This window comes from Mytilus californianus, unplaced genomic scaffold, assembly GCF_021869535.1.
Source record: "Mytilus californianus isolate M0D057914Y unplaced genomic scaffold, xbMytCali1.0.p SCAF_3, whole genome shotgun sequence".
Classification (NCBI taxonomy): Eukaryota; Metazoa; Mollusca; class Bivalvia; order Mytilida; family Mytilidae; genus Mytilus; species Mytilus californianus.
Window position 1 is genome coordinate 91,061,409 of NW_026262679.1, and position 18,122 is coordinate 91,079,530.

The 18,122-nt window shown below is 33.3% G+C and overlaps 1 protein-coding gene across 2 annotated transcripts in view; it reads right to left on the reverse strand.

Moving 5' to 3' along the window:
- Positions 1 to 8,390: 8,390 nt before the first annotated feature.
- The window catches only part of LOC127735403 (mitotic apparatus protein p62-like), a 54,288-nt gene continuing 44,556 nt past the window's right edge, over positions 8,391 to 18,122 (reverse strand). For both annotated transcript variants that reach the window (XM_052245581.1, XM_052245582.1), the window contains 2 exons: positions 16,525 to 16,575; positions 8,391 to 8,539 (listed from right to left, as the gene is read on the reverse strand). In XM_052245581.1, the coding sequence (XP_052101541.1) occupies positions 8,480 to 8,539; positions 16,525 to 16,575 (111 nt within the window). In that variant the 3' untranslated portion in view covers positions 8,391 to 8,479. The remainder of the gene's footprint in view (positions 8,540 to 16,524; positions 16,576 to 18,122) is intronic.

Below are 18,122 nucleotides of genomic sequence, written 5' to 3' on the forward strand. Positions count from 1 at the left end.
TACAAAACCCACATCAAATAAGTCTTAACATTTGTTTTCCTCATACAAAACCCACATCAAATAAGTCTAACATTTGTTTTCCTCATACAAAACCCACATCAAATAAGTCTAACATTTGTTTTCCTCATACAAAACCCACATAAAATAAGTCTAACATTTGTTTTCCTCATACAAAACCCACATCAAATAAGTCTAACATTTGTTTTCCTCATACAAAACCCACATCAAATAAGTCTTAATATTTGTTTTCCTCATACAAAACCCACATCAAATAAGTCTTAACATTTGTTTTCCTCATACAAAACCCATATCAAATAAGTCTTAACATTTGTTTTCCTCATACAAAACCCACATCAAATAAGTCTTAACATTTGTTTTCCTCATACAAAACCCACATCAAATAAGTCTTAACATTTGTTTTCCTCATACAAAACCCACATCAAATAAGTCTTAACATTTGTTTTCCTCATACAAAACCCACATCAAATAAGTCTTAACATTTGTTTTCCTCATACAAAACCCACATCAAATAAGTCTTAACATTTGTTTTCCTCATACAAAACCCACATCAAATAAGTCTTAACATTTGTTTTCCTCATACAAAACCCACATCAAATAAGTCTTAACATTTGTTTTCCTCATACAAAACGCACATAAAATAAGTCTAACATTTGTTTTCCTCATACAAAACCCACATCAAATAAGTCTAACATTTGTTTTAAGCAAATTGGAATTGCAACTATTCACTGCAAATTCTCGGAACGATATCTACTAGAGTGGTTAAAAACATCAGATTTTTTATGAACATTTTAAAGAACAGAACAAATGCGAGATCTGCATGTATTTAACCATATATAGTACAGATATCACACAAATAATTACAATATCAACAGATCCATGGAAATGAAGTCAATGTCAATGTCAGATGTAACCTGCAAGACGAACATGTATACCTTAGAAGAATCAAACACCAGAGAATTGTAAATGAAGACCAGGGGCGTGTTTTATTGGTCTCTTCTGTACATCTCCAGAATGTCTTCTGGTGAAGAGTAAAAAAAAAAATGAATCTGGCCTCTTCTGGAGATATTCTGTAAAAGAAGCAATAAAACAAAAATTCAATTTGCCGTCGAATATAATAGATTTTTTTTATGTTGGATAACATAAACGAAGTTTACGATGATTTATCAGAAAATTTAGTTACGTCAGTTCATTCGGTAGACATGACTTTAATTGCGTTCTCCGTTTTGGCATTGATGTAATTATATTATAAGGGAAAAGACAAAGAAAATTGTTGGAAAAAATCGCTGTGTATGTGAAATTGTTTCTTTATGCTTTTCTAACTTAATTTTAACAAACAAATCCGGCTTAAAGCTCAGACCATTTTTTTTGGAATATGTATGTACTGGTAAATGCCTCCGTTATCCGAAGAATCCCTCGAAAGCTGCGAGGGTACAGTGGCATCCATGTACACTCCCTATCGGGATTAATGGAGATGTGTCACTAACGTATATGTATACGACAATTATTTTTACAAGGACGATCAATCCCCACCTAACACAAAGGGAGTACTAGGACACCGGGAAGTCTGTTATGGTGGAGGAAGCCGAAGACCTCGGAGAGAACCACCGGGCCACTCGGCGGAAACAGACAAACCAGGGAGATATCAGAAGATTGATCTCCAGGTCAAAGTAGGGGACAACTTTGACCAACCGAGGCCCCCAAAGTACCCATTCTAGTTTAAACTCCGGTCTGGGTACCAGAGATGTGTGTGAGAGGGTGAAAATTACCCTTCTGATGTACTGATATTTTTAGCACCCCGAGTGAGAATCGAACTCGGGACCTTCAGCACTGTAGCCATCGGTCTTAACCACTAGACCACGAACTCACATAATCTATACAAGAATTTGTCAATTTTTGTCTGGTATATGATCGAAAAGGACATCTTGTCTATAAGCATTGTATATAAAAGATATCGCAGAGTTCTCAAAATCTGTAATCCCTGTTAGTCCTTGAAGAAAAATATACTGGTCCTAACTATTACTTCTATTTCAAAATACCAAAATTGTGCCGATCCTTGCAATATTTCGATGGCTAAAACCTTCGGACCACCACTTTTTGAGAACCTTAATTGTATATGTTTTTAAGATACTATAGTATACAAGGATGACTAAATCCGTTGGTTGTGTACTGATTGATACTTTAATCTGGGAGAGCATGATTTCAAGCCGTTCAGTTACCGAAACACTCTTTATTTCGGTGCTTTACGTTTATCCTTTTAATGTTAGTTGTTTTTGTGTCTCGTACCGATTTTTTGAGTAAATCCAATTGCAACTGATTTTTACAGTTTGTTCTTATGTTGTACTGTTACATCACTACTCCAGTTTAAGGGAGTGTTGCCGCTCACAAACATGTTTAATCCTGCCACATTCTCCAAAGTCAGGAACCTATAGTTCAGTGGTTGTTGTTGGTTCATATCTGTCAACTCATATTTGTTTTTTTTTTTAAAGGTTTTGATATATATAGTTAGGCCGTTATTTTTTTTCGTTTTCATTGTTTCATATTTTTCATGTCGGAGCCTTTTATAGCTGACTATACGGTATGGGTTTTTGTCATTGTTGAAGGTCGTACGGTTGGTTATAATTGCTGACACTACTTCATTTGAACTCCGGTTGATAGTTGCCTAATTGGCAATCATGCCACATCTCCTTACTAGTTTGATATTCTATACCTGACTTTTAAATTCGTGTTTTTTTCTGAACATGTATGGACGTTAAAAATAAGAAACCAACTGAAATCAATCAATTTAAACTCGTGTTAAATAAGGTGAAAACCATTTGAATTTTTAGGGAGGGGGACAGGAGGATTTTGAATATGAATATGGTGGCCTGGTAAGAGCTGGAAAAAATAGGCATGCTTAGCGACAGATTAAAAATTTAAAATGAATAAAAAAATCCGCAAAAAATCCACCTGCCCCATTCCCCTTCCCAGAATATTAAAGAGTCGTCCCCTTACTGTTATTGTCCGTGTAGTTTTTATATTTATCCAGCTTATTGTCCTTAAAGGAATGTCCTACTAAGGTTGCCATACCATAAAAACGTTTATCACACAACTCACATTCTATTATATCTGCATTTATAAATTTATTAATGTCATTTTAACTAAGCGGCGTCCTGTTTGTTATGTGCCTCTGCCGTCTAAAACTACATATTTAAAAAGAAGAGATAGAAGAGAGCCAGAAGATCTTCCCAATGCAAAAAAACAGAAATGAACCTCTTCTGGCTCACTATTGAAGAACAAAAAAACACGCCCCAGAAAAGCAGGCAAGACATGTCAGCGTGTGCACTCTGTCGAATATTCTGCTGAATTTCGACATTTAATCATATAATGGTTAATTACATGAAGATCTCGTATGAATTTTGTTCTTTAACATTTAAACATTTTCATAAATAAGCTATAGAGAAACAAACAACAACCAAGACTGATTGGTGCTACAGAAAGACATAGACATCTTAGGTACATAGGATGAAACTTGGGTAATGCGTTTTCAACCTGTAAAATGTAGACCACCGAATTTAGGTACACTTTAAAAGACATATAACTAGAACTTTTAAAATCAATAAAATACCTTGGAGTGAGCATCAGTAGCGATTTACATTGGGGAAAACACATCGAGGATATACGCAATGAATTTTATAGAACACTTGGGTTGTTAAAACGAAATCTGACATTATGCCTTATTACCTTGACCAGAGACATATTGTATTATATGTCTCTGCCTTGACACACGCGCGATGTGGTCATGTCCATGGACGTGATATCGTATCCAATCAAGATCAAGATCAAGTCAAAATATAGTTTATCTTATACTTATAATATCTGTTTAACCTACAGAACCACATAAACTTAAAAGTTAACAAATGAACCATGAATATGAGGTAAAGGTAGGATGACTTTCCTGGCCACCTTAAATTAGAGGCAACAGTAGTTTACTGATATTCAAATCTCATAAATACATCAAGAAGTGAAAACAAAACTCAGAGAATCGTATATGAAACCCATAGGAGAAAGACCGGGTGTTTTGACAGGACGAACGTCTCCTATGCATGCATCACCTGCCAAAAATCATTCCTTACACCATATAAAAGGTTGACATTGGAGAAACAGGCCATGCAAATGAGATCAAAGTCAGCTTAATCCTGCCAGGCATGTACTTCCGTTACAATCATTCCATACCTCAAATATGGCTGAAATATTGCTTATAGTAACTGAGAAACAAACTTAACCGCTTGATCACTGATCCTTGGGTCGAGGCAAAGGTCATGTGAACATTATCTGACAGATATGTAGCTCTGTATATTCTCATTATGCAAGTACCAAGCAAATACTAAGTTAAATCGATTTGCTAAGCGATTGTTCACAAATCTGACACTTTTTCAATGGAAACTTCTCATTTTATTGATAGGTTATTGGGTCAAAATTGGGTAAAATGGTACGAAACTCGCAGACAAGTTATACATGGTAACAATACCATGCTTTACATCAAACAATGATCAACATCAAGGCCATTAAAAAACAGAAAACATGTAAATTTTGAAACTGTATTTTGTATGTTTCTTATCTTTATATACAACATACATTAGTTGTCCATTACTATACACCTCTATTTGGATCATTCTATTCTCATAACATGTATGTATCTGTATGCCCCACAAGGGCTCCGAATTTGAAATAAAATATGTTTAATGTTTAATGTTTTAAACCTGGTAATAAGGATTTTACATTATTACTATTAAAATCCTTGCTAGAAACAATAAAAACAAGTAAAATATGGCACTGCCAACATGTACTCCCCAAACTGCTTTAAGTATTTATTGAAAACATCTTTATTTCAAGGGTTAAAATACTAGTATAATCTGAAGGACAAATAAATATAAAGACCCCTCTAAATTGCATTTAATTCATAAATTCAACAACACCTACTGTTATCTTGATGATTTTTTTGTTGAATAATCAAGAACTTTCTAAATATACTGCCGCAATTTACCCAAAGGAACTTACTTTCAATAAATCAAATATAAACGGTAAAAACTGTCCTTTCCTATATTTAGACAGACATATATATGTCTTTGATTTAGCTTAATTCAGTTTTACACGGGAAACTCTACACAAAAATTAACGAAAAAGGGACGATTTTTCGTTCCCTATTGTTAATTTTCCTTTGTTTGGACGGCGATGTTCCTTTGGGACCATCTTAAAGTGTTTATATATCACAACTCGTTCGCTATGCGAAAAATCAAACTAAATATGTATATGCACTTTCATGGCTCTATTATCTTTCGATACCTGTGTCTTGGCATTGCACAAGGTCGTGTTTTTCTCTGACTGTTAATGACGTCTTTACACTAAATCCATTGGATGTTGGATGTGTACTGATTGATATTTTAGCCTGAGATGCACGATTTTTTTATAAGTTGATATTGGCTTTGAAATAGCTGTCAGTAACTGCGAGTACTCTCAGATCTGTACTTGTGTCTTTTTTGTTGTGGGGATGTATAAATATCCTGCCACGTCCGGTCCGTTTTTGTTAGATGTTTTTCTGCTTTTTATCGATCTGACGAGTTAAGCCCTTTTTAACTCTTTTTTATGGTTTGTAAGCATGTTGTACTGTTACACCACTGTCCCAGATTAGGGGAAAGGTTTGGCGCCAGCAAACTAGTTTAACCCCGCCATTTTCTGTGTGTGCCTGTCCCAAGTAAGGAGCCTGTAATTCAGTGGTTGTCTTTTGTTGCTGTATATCCTAGTTATTTTTCGTTCATTGTTTTGTACATAGATCAGGCCGTTACATTTCTAGTTTGGATTGTTTTATATTTGTCATTTTGGGGCCTTTTATAGTAGACTATACAATATAGGTTTTGCTCATTGTTGAAGGCCGTACAGTGATCTATAGTTGTAAACTTCTATGTAGTTTGGTCTCTGGTGGAGAGTTGTCTTATTGTAAATCATACCACATTTTATTTTTATATGTACAATTTTTGCCAATTTTTCACTTTTTTATGTTTCAATGCACAATTGGATCCCATTTTGAATTTTCTAAAAGGAAATTCTATTTAATAGTGACCTTGACATTTGATCTTAAATCAATAGGCTTTCATCATCCATCAGTACAAGTTTCCTTCCAATCAAAGAACAAAAACTCTAGCTATATAGAGACCACATTTCAATTTTTATTAAGTAACCTCATTCCCCCTTATATATCTTCCATTTGTACAAGTTTCATTCCCATCAAGCAAAAAGTAAAATAACAAAATACTGAACTCCAAGGAAGTGATACAAGTAACCATTTGTTTCTGACAATTGAACCGACGGACAAAGCGATTACTATATGTTCTGGAAAATGTTTTTGTTGAGCATGAAAATAATAACTCCACTATGATCACAGAAATGTGAAATAAAAATTCATCATTTTCAACCTTTTTTTTCGGATGTTTAATGAGATTTGAGATTGAAGATGAAACGTTTCACCAAATTGAAGCCTGGAGCCTGGAGCCTCAAACCTATTTTTTCATTTGTATGAAGAATTATCTACCTGCAAAACTTGGCAGACAGTAATTTAGCTGTTAGTACTGCATGTGTAAAGTAAAAATCTGGTACCAAATGATGCTACTCCAAAATGAACACAAGAGAAATTGTGTTATTTCAAAATACTACTATGCGGAGGATGAATAAACATGTGTAGGGCCTTTTATAGCAAGTTATGTGGTATTGGGTTTGCTCATTGTTGAAGGCAGTAGAGGGAAATAGTTGCTAACATCTCTGTCATTTGGTCTCCGGTGGAAATTTTTCTCTTTGGCAATCATACTACATCTTTTTTTTTATCTAATAGTATAGCATCTTTTACCTGTAAAAATGTGTAATAATTCATATCGAATACCAACAAGAAACCAACCAAAAAAATCCATTATTGCAGCAGATACCTGGACTTTTGACCAGATTGCCTCCCAAACATAAAATTCTACCCCTTTCCTTCTGTATACAATCAAGCAAGAGAATCAGTTACAACCCAGAAAAACCATTTTCTATTTTAGATAGAAGTTAACTGGACCTTTAACCTGTCCACTCCAAAATCAAGACTTCTTCCTCTACCTCAGCAAAATGGAAAATAAATGTTTCCTTGTTAGTGTTAAGGTATATTAAAACTCTTGTTACGCCATAACAAAAAAACATCCTAGATTCTCACTCCCTCTAGGATCAGATTTAGCAATTCTTTTTTTAATCACATTTCTACCTTTCTTTCAGTTAGGTTTTCACCAAAACTAGTGAAAATTGAATGCCCCCCACTAATTTTCCCAAAATTTTTGGAAGAGAAACTAGGCAACGAACAGGTACACATTCATGTCAATTGTTAATCATATCAGATTTCCATGTGCAAACCAATCTTTCTCGAATAACCTTGAGGTATGCTTTGGACTTTGAAGTTTTGGGGAAACTACTTCTGTTAAGTGGTCCAAAATATTCCATTAAAATTTCAAAAAGATGTTCTCCATTTGTCATCCAGTAATAACAAAACAAAATTTTCCGACTATCAAGAATCACAACTCTGAAATGGTAAAAGTGAAAACCACGAAAAATTAAACAATCTGTTTTTAGTGGTCCAAAACACTCCACAATCAATTTTATAAAGGGCTCTCCATTTATTATTCAGAAACCACAAAATTTAGAATTTTTCCTAAAATAATGTATCACAACTCTGAAATGGTAAAAGTGAAAACAACAAAAATCTAAATTGACCCGACTTTAGCGCTCCAAAACACCATTTAAATTTAAATTAATTTCAAAAAGTGGTTCTTTACTTATCTGGAAACCAAAACGACTGACAGACAAAAAAAAATGTGTATTTTTTCCAACAATCAAGTACTTTGAACTCTTGATTAGTAAAGGGGGGAAAATCAAACTTACCTAGTCTTTAGTAGTTCATAACATTCCATTAAACTTTCAATCAATTTCAAAAAGGGGTTCTTTACTTTAATATCTGGAAACCACAAACTTTTGAATTTTTCCTACAATTAAGTACCATAACTCAAGAGTGAAAGTAAAAAACAACCAAAATAAAAAAAAAACCTGTCTTTAATGGTACAAAGTAGGCAATTAAAATCTCAATTTGAAAAGCAGTTCTCTTATCATCTGAAAAGCAAAAGTGTGACTGACAGACATGAGGATTCCTATATACTCTTGACTCTGTAGAGTAGGGGTAAAATGAAATATTAATAGCATAACTATCAACTGATAAACAAGGAAACATGATAACTATAAGACTCCTTTGAATTGGTGGAGCCTTATAATCTTAAGGTTCTACTTCATGTTGATCAATCTATAAAAAAGTAATATATAAAAATGTTCTGAAAATTTTATTAATCTAAACAAAATGTCGAAAATATCAGCACTTTTTTACTATCAAGTCCATAATCAGATGTAATACTATCTACTTGGCTTTAGTGGTTTTCTTTGCTTTCTTGGAATTTGCATCTTTCTTTGGAGAGACCTGTAAAGATAAAAAGAATAACTTGAGTACTCTAACCATTATTGAACTCACAATAATGTTTAAGAAAATCAACAAGAGTGCACACGCTGAAATGTCTCGCCTACTATACTGACCATTGATTTTATGTTGATAGTCCTACATATAAAGTTTTACTACAAGTATCACATTAACATTTATGATCCAAGAAAATGAGGTCAAGGTCAGATAAACCAAACCGGAAATACATGTACACCTTTAATACAATCATTTCATACACAGAATATAGATGACCTATTGTTATAGTATAAAAGAAACAGACCAAACCATGGAAATTCTATACTGACCAATGAACCATGAAAATGAAGTCAAGGTCAGATGAACCCTGCCAGACAGACATGTAAACCGTAAAATCATTCCATGCATCAAATATAGTTGACATACTCCCTTAAAGTATCTAAGAAACAAAGTTAACCAGGAAAACTGAACATTGACCAATCAACCATGAAAATGAGGTCAAGGTCAAATAAAACCTGCCAGACTGACATGTACATCATAAAATATTTCCATACACCAAATAAAGTTCACCTACTAAATACAGTATTAGAAAAACAGACCAAAACACAAAAACTTAACATTGAGCAATGAACCGTGAAAATGAGATCAAGGTCAAATAAAACTTGCCAGACTGACATGTACATCGTAAAATATTTCCATACACCAAATATAGTTGACCTACTGCATACAGTATAGAGAAAAACAGACCAAAACACAAAAACTAAACTATGACCACTGAATCATGAAAATAAGGTCAAGGTCAGATGACATCTGCCAGTTGGACATGTACACCTTACAATCATTACATACACCAAATATAGTAGACCTATTGCCTATAGTATCTGAGATGTGGACTTGACCACAAAAACTTAACCTTGTTCACTAATCCATGAAATGAGGTCAAGTGAAAACTGTCTGACAGGCATGAGGACCTTGCAAGGTATGCACATACCAAATATAGTTATCCTATTACTCATAATAAGAGAGAAATTAACATTACAAAAAATCTTAACTTTTTTTTCAAGTAGTCACTGAACCATGAAAATGAGGTCAAGGACAGTGGACATATGACAGACAGAAAAGAAGTTAGTTAACGCCGCCGCCGGATCACTATCCCTATGTTGAGCTTTCTGCGACCAAAATTCACAGGCTCGACAAAAATGAGGCCTTGGGAGTAGAGTAGTTCAGGCAGATATTTTTTTTAAGAAAGAAATTGTATGGATAACTGCAGTGTATCATCATGAGGTAAGTCATGTTTATCTAACAGGCAAACCTTTAACACTTTTTCTGAAAGTTTTATTTTAAACTCTTTATATTATCTGTTTCTATGAATGAAGCATTTATAACTTCATCTAGACTCATTGTGCAAAGGGCCATAATCCATAAAAATTGATGTAATACAACCTGTGTTCACTCCTGTCTACTTCCTGATATGACTAAAATGTTTAAAAATTTTAAATCAAAACTTACAGTAAGCTCATAACCTTCTAAAAAACAATTGTTGAAAACAAATAACCTCCTGTTGCACAACTCTTCTTCAGAACTAGAATTTATAAGCTGGAGCAGGCAGAAGTTTCATTGAACATCTAGTAATTATAAATTGTTTATATGTCTTAAAATGTACAGAGAATCTGCCACCATTTGACCATGCATCACTAAAAATATGACCGAACAACCTAAGGATGTTACACCATCCCAAAATTGTACCTTAACTAACTTCTATCATAATCTCATTTTGGTATCATAATAGATACTTTATATATATTCATTTTACTTTTTATACAGTATGGATGCCCAATATTTGTTTTTCTTAGCAAAGAAAATTCCTTCAACCTTTTCTAAATTCTAACTCTTTTGTATTCAAATAGAGTTATATATATATCATCCAAAAAGTAACAAATGTTTTTAAAATAGTTCATTTGAAGACCAAGATCTGATAGGATTCAAAATCATTCAACAAAAATCTATTCTTTCCATTTGTTTTTCTTTGCATGGGGTAAAAATTAACATTTAAACAGACATCTTTAGTTCATTCAAGATTTCTGAAAACAATCTAGCTTGATTAACTTTTCCAACCAGTATTTTTATGAATGAAATTTTCAAGTTGAAATTCAGAAATGCTATGATACTGTGGAATGTTTGTAGTTTAAAAATAATAAATTATCCATGATAAAAAATGTGGGTCATTGATAAAAATTTGTACACCATCGGGAAGTATACCATTAAGAAAGTGCATTTAACCTGCAACACAACAGCGAAATGCAAGGTCGTAGAGCAATACAAGATTTACTAGTTTATGTAACAAGCAACTTATATTTCTTAAAATAATTTCCCAATGCAAAGTTTTGATGTAGCTTTACTTCAAATCGAATCAATACACAATGACAGATTATGCAATTTAAAAAAAAAATTCTTTTACAACCCAACTGTTTCTCTGAATATGTTGAAAGTGTCAATACCTAGCCTTCATAAACTCCTAAAATGTTAGTCTTAAGCTTAAAGGTTACAAAGCTCAATGCCATTAATGCTCATCTCTAATTTCATATCTGTGCAATACAAAATTAAAATGGCCAACAGCAGTTTGTGCCAAATACATTTGTACTTACACATACAAGCCCAAGAGCTCTTTTCAAGGAAATACTTTCATATATCTATCTTTATCGAACTTATTCAAAGATTATTCTATTAGCAGAAAGCCCTTCTTTAAAAGTAATTATCAAAGGGAAGTTAATGTTTTTTATGTACTTTTGATCGATTTATGTAAACCCTGAAATATTTCTTTATTTAAACCTTGCAACTTTTTGAATATAAATAATTTCATTTATTGAGTTGTTTTCGTGTAAATTTGCTAGTTGTCATTTGTTTTAAAAAGCTATGGATAGGAAATAAAATATTTGATGAAACGGCTCATCCCAATAATATAGTTTCTTTTTCGACCCAACAAAACTAGATCGCAACTCTATTGAAAATTCAAGGGGGTATGTTTTTAAAAACCCTAATCATTTAATCGACAATAAATCAACAATTTCCTATTTACTTAATCCTGAATTGGCCACCGATAAGAGCACGAGGCTTGACATTGACTTCCAACACTTATCTAACTTTCTTGCATTAATTTTGCACCAAAAATAGCTTGTGATTGACAGAAAATCCTGTCACATTCCACAGTGACATGCTGTAATCGGAGATTTGCAGAAGAGGATTTTGAATTTTTCCCCCTGCAACGATGGAGCCATGAACCTCAAGTGTGGCAGTGTGATTAGACTAGCACTGTGTCAATACATTATCTACGACATTACATAAAGCCCTGTAACAAAATGTTATCAGGAGTTATGCAGAACTGATCCAGGTTTTGCAATAGAGAGGGGACCTTTAATCCATAGCTAAACACTTAATCGGACTGTTTGAAAAAAATTAACGACCTCCTAAGGACACAGAAAACCACTTCTTTTTCTCAAGAGTGTTGACAAGTTGTGTCTATCATTAAATAGTCATGGAGAGCGGCACAGTGAACAAATATTGGTACAATTTCTTCAGATAAAACTAAGCTAATTTTTGGAAAATTATAAAAGTCTTCTCAGTAATGCAGCTAACTTGAATGATCAATTTGTTCTGTAATCTGACCACAAGTATTTTTGTTCAGAGGTAAAGATATCACAGATTGCATTCATCATCTAGCTAACAATTCCATTGTCTTTCTCAGTAATTAACGGAACAATTAAGAGGCTTAGAATTTTCTGTCAAGTTTGCAGATGATGAATTGTGTTTTAGACTGTATATCCAATAGCTTATTCCACAGGAGCTATTTAACATAAAATTTACAAATATACAAAGAATATATCTTGTACCTAAGAAAAAACTACACACATACCTGGCATTTTGTAAAATGGTAATATTTCAGTCAAAAATTGGTCAATCTTTACCAAACTCGCATGTGATCTACAACTACTCATAATACAACTATATACAAAATATCAACTCAATATCTGCAAAGAAGGCTAACAAGAGAACAAAAGATTGTTTTGGAAATCCAAGGACTGAAACTAGGTCAAACGAGGTCAACTGGTATGAGTTATCCATTTTTAACTATGCATCTTTACACTAAAAACCATGTTGGATATTATTATTTTCCCGGTATTTCTAAATGATAACAGTAGTTTAATTTTAGTTCAAATTAATATATTCCTTGAAATTTGATAGCAAATTGTCTAAAATAATTTTTAGTTTATTTTTCAACATTAACAAATATTTTGTATCAATAATTTTGTTTAATCAGTTCTGAGGAATGTAACACATACAATTCAAAGTAAATCCCCAAGCATCATGGAGGCCAAAATTTACAAAGAGGTCTTTAGAATAAATAATTGACAACAGAAGTAGCTCACTCTTGATGTTCAACCATTTTAGCAAGATACCATCTTCAAGACAACAAATATCTGAAAACAGTCTGAACATCTGATTTCAGGGTTTTTGGGCAGGCACAATGAAATGCTAAACAATTTGGACAGGAACAATGAAATGCTAAACAAATTGGACAGGCACAATGAAATGCTAAACAGTTTGGACAGGAACAATGAAATGCTAAACAGATTGGACAGGCACAATGAAATGCTAAACAGTTTGGACAGGCACAATGAAATATTTAAGGCCAAAATAAAAATATTGTATGTTTGCCCAAACGCGACCGACCCAAAAATAAAACTGCTGACTCAAATTCTTTTTTGCCGTTTTTGGAAGAATTTTTTTTTTTCCGGATTTTTTCGTGTTCGCTCCGTCATCGTATAAAACTTAATGTTCGTCGTCTTTGCGTTTGAAAGTAACTGTGAATACGATTAAAAGAAAGCGTGTAAGAGGCGCAGTTAATCGATATATTCCATGTTCTCGGTTTTTATCTTCTGTCACAGATTTAACGAACGTAAAGAAGTAAAACATGTGAAATGGCAGACAGTTTTTTTACGCTGTCGTCATCTGTACTACTTAAAATAAACCAAAAAATAAAGCCTATTGTGTCTAATAGGCTTTATCGCTTTAACAATAAGAAAACCTGGAATGATGTTTTTGATGACGTTGCCGATCCTGATGAGATGGACATGCGGAAAACCGATGAAGTCGTTGTTACTGTATCCGACAAGAGTGGGCTACAAAATTTCGAGCCTGACATGAGTGAACCTATTGAGGTTGTACAGGAATTGACAATGTCTCTACAAAGGTTTGACGGAAAAAAAAGATATACTGTTTTAATATTTTCATGCAAATTCTGATAAAAAAAAAAAAGAATTTGCCTACCTACCTACCCACAGCCAGTCATCATGGGTCAGGTTTGGGCAAACTGGAATATTTTTAATTTCGGCCTAACAGATAAAAATCACTCCTAATACTTCTGAATGAACCTGACTTTAAGGTGGTTTTCCAGAATTTATTCACACTGTCATCGAGATCATTCTGTCCTGTACAAGAAGGTTAGATCTTCAAGTGCAAAAATACATTTCCAAAGATAAATCATGACTCTCCACTGTCCCTTCCATAGATCTATATAAAACAAGATTGATTTGAACATTTAAATGTGTGCCTGTCCATCACCTGTTCAAACACAATAAACCTATATAAACCACAAGTCATAGTTTGAAATTGGCACAGGATCTACCAAATACAGAGGCAACCACAATATATCTTCAACAATATCAATAAAACACCTGGTAATTCAATCCAAGGCCATAAATTACCATGCTGGGTTGTCCCCCTTTAAAGTCTTACACGATTGATGCCTTATCACACTTTTCATGAATCTCTTCTTTGAACTGAGAGATAAACAAGTGACCAATGGCCTCTAACAACCTAGTAAATCTGTTGGTTTATTGTCAGTCTGAGTACAGTAATCTGTTAAACATAAGTGTTCAATAAACAAATGGGGAAAGAGATACCCAGCGATGAAAACTCACTATTTACAATGCTCCACACAAATCTTCATGTCTGTAGCTATGTATATATGACTAAAAGATATGTGTGGACTGCCCCCTACTGTGCATTTCAACATCATGACAAGGGTCAAATTAAATACAGTAGGTACCAGCTTCCCGTTGTCCTAACACCTTGCTTTTTAGACATACAAAGTTTGCAAGTCATTCTATTTTATGTTGAGATTAAGATTTTCAAAATGCCCACTTATCAATTAGCTTCACACTTTAAACAAAGTAGAAATTGGTGCCAATTCACATTTGCAGTTTTGATCCACTTCAAATAATTTTAGTGTATAATAAACAGATTTAATGTTTTAAAAGTTATTCACTAAGCTGTGCACTAATCTGACACATGCTGAAAACAAATGGACATCAATTTTGTTGTTGTTTGAACAAAGATATTCATTTTGTAACAATCAGAAAAATCTTGTCAGCGGTTGAAGTTTCTGTTATGTCTATAAGAGAATGTCCTGTTTATAGTAATCTTTGGTAGTACCTAAAATTCATTAATAACCTAGTCAACTCTGGACAAATTACACCCGATATATGGACACTAATATCAATGTTGGAAACCAAATTTTGACTTTTTTCTGACAAGACTTTATAATGATGTTTGGTTGCCATCTTCCAACTATTCAGCCCACATCTTTCAAAAGCAATAATCTTGATTAGATATTGAAAACTGCTTTTGACACACAGGTCTCCCCACTTGGCACATATCAAAGCATGCTTTTTCACAAGTCATTCAGATTCTGTAGTTCTATATTGAAATAAGGAGATGTGGTATGATTGCCAATGAGACAACTATCCACCAAAGTTCAAATAAAGTGGATGTAAGCCATTATTGGCAACAGTACTGCCTTCAACAATGAGAAAAACCCATACCGTATAGTTGGCTATAAAAGGCCCCGACATGAAAAATAAGAAACAATTCAATTGAGAAAACTAACGGCCTAATGTATAACAAAACAATTTACGAAATACAAATATGAGGAGCTTGAACCAACAACCACTGAACTACAGGCTGCTGACTTGGGACAGGCACATAAAGAATGTGGCAGGTCTTAAACTTGTTTTGTGAGTGCTCAATCCTCTCCTTAACCTGGGACAGTGGTGTTACAGCACAACATAAGAACAAACTATAAAATCAGTTAAAAAGGACTCATCAGATCAATACAAAGCAGAAATACACCCTAAAAAAAACACAGACTGGGCGCTTTAGGGTATTTATATATCCCTAACATCAAAATAGACACAAAGTACAGATCTGAGTCTATTCACAGTTACTGACAGGAACAGAATAGAATTATATGTATACTTGGTTGTTGAAAATGCAGCTTTTTTATTCTTTTCTATATGGAGATGATGTTTTGAAATTTTGATTAAGTTTGTTCAACTTGGATTAAATCACAATAGGGTTCAATAGACCTTATCGCTATTTGGGAATCTGTGACACTTGAACTATTGACGTCATACAACAATCACTTTTCCTTTGTGGCGTCAGACATTTTCTATTGTGATGTCAAAATTTGACGGGAACCTTTGTGATGTCTAGTAATGGCGGACAAATAGCAATAACATGTATTTTCTTGGGTAAAGGTAAACCAGTTATTTAAATGTTTTATAGGGCTGCATGCAGACTTTGGCAAATCTACCAATCAAAGAAAAATGTGATTTTCCCTCAATTTATTATGAAGGTGAACAATACAGATGCAAATAGTACAATAGACTATTTTCCTATTACCGACTTTTGACTCCGGATTATATAATTTGTCGACTGGTTACCTTGGACATCATGGTACCAAGCCAGGTAAGAGCAAGCTAAAGAAGTAAAACCAAGTGTTTCTTAGAGGATCAAACATGTGGGGTGAACTGAAAACTGCAAGACGTAACAGACATGGTCAAAGTGTCTTTGTATCTGAATGTTTAGAGGGCTTCAACATTGCTTTCTTGTATGAAAAGAATAAATATTTAGTTTTTTTATTGATATTTTACCTTGGCCATCTTTCCACCTTTCTTTGCCTTTCCATCATCTTTCTTAGCTTCCTGTAATCACAATTGACAATGGTTAGGGTAGTACAAAAAAAAATATCTAGATCTCCAGTAAAGAGATATCTACAACAGGATATGAATCAGTATGGATGTGAATATTTCACATGTTTCTACTCAGAATGAGTTTTTAATTTACTAATGTGATAAGTAGGAAGACTTTAACTTAATAGTCACATAATAGTCAACTGGTCATATCTGGACCTTCATTTAAACATTTTAAACAAAATACAATAATAACATGGCAGTAATAATAATTTCATAACTGTAAACCAACTTTTTTTTCGTGGATATTTTATTTTGCGTTTATCTCTTTCTTGCCGTATTTGTGGAGATTGATTTGTTTTCTTGATACATTTATAAAAGGGAAGATACAAGTTAACATATTCACAATGATTTACATTTGTTTTATTTTTCTACCTTCAAAAGTCACGAAAAATAACAGAAAGGTTGTTTGTTAAGTCAGGTGACCAGTTATGCCAGATTCTTAGCCATTTAGCTGCAGTTCAAGAAAGCAATTGCAAATAAAAATAATAGGGCCATCAATGTCACAGCTATTATCAAATACTAAGAGGTCAATAATTCATAGACCATCTACAAGTAAACAATTGTTATTACAAAATTTTAATAATAACAAACAGTGAATCTTTAAGGGTCTTGTTTGCAAAGTAATTCTCATTGAATGGATCAGATGTCCAAATTCCATATCAACTCTTAACAAAAGGCAAACATTTAAATTGAAGGTCAAGCTTAAGTAATTGATTTGTTCAGGGCAAACATTTGAATTAAAGGTCAGGTAATTGAGGATGATTTTTTTTCTTAAATTTGTCATGAAGATGGAACAATAAGCATTGAAAATTATTTTTGGGTACAATCTAGAAACATTGGGAAAAATTAAACATCAATTTATCTCTACATATAATGCATGTTGAAGGGGCAACTTAAATTTAGACCAATTTCCAGGATAAAAACTGGAGACAAAAATTTCCCCTCAAAAAACAAAATATTCAAGGTTACACATACCCATGCTACATTTTTTAATTACCTCAGGCCGACATGTTTAAGCTGAAATATTAATAATTCAAATTCTATAGAAGTTCTATGCTTCAGTTTTTTAAGTCATCTGATCACCAGACAGCAATGAATTACCACAAATTACAATAACCATTTCTTCTTGAATGCATTATAACATAGCAAAAGTTTTGTTTGATAAAAGCCAACCACAACAAAGGCTTGGCCAAACTGAGGCAGACCAAGAATCAGAATCGGCAAACTATTTTTGATTTATTATGAAGCTGCACCATACAGGGAAATGCAAATAGTATAATTGTTGTACTTTATACAGAATTTATCAAAACAAATAGGTTTCACAACTATAAGCTAGATAAGCTCCTAATGAATAGCAGAACATAAGAAAATTGGAAGAGTAATTTAATATGGTATATCAGATCTAGTATCCCTTCAGTTTTACCAAAAGAGCATTTCTAGTTAAATCCTATCCTTATGGGTTCATGAGATGACCTGAGTAAATGGACAACGTGTGG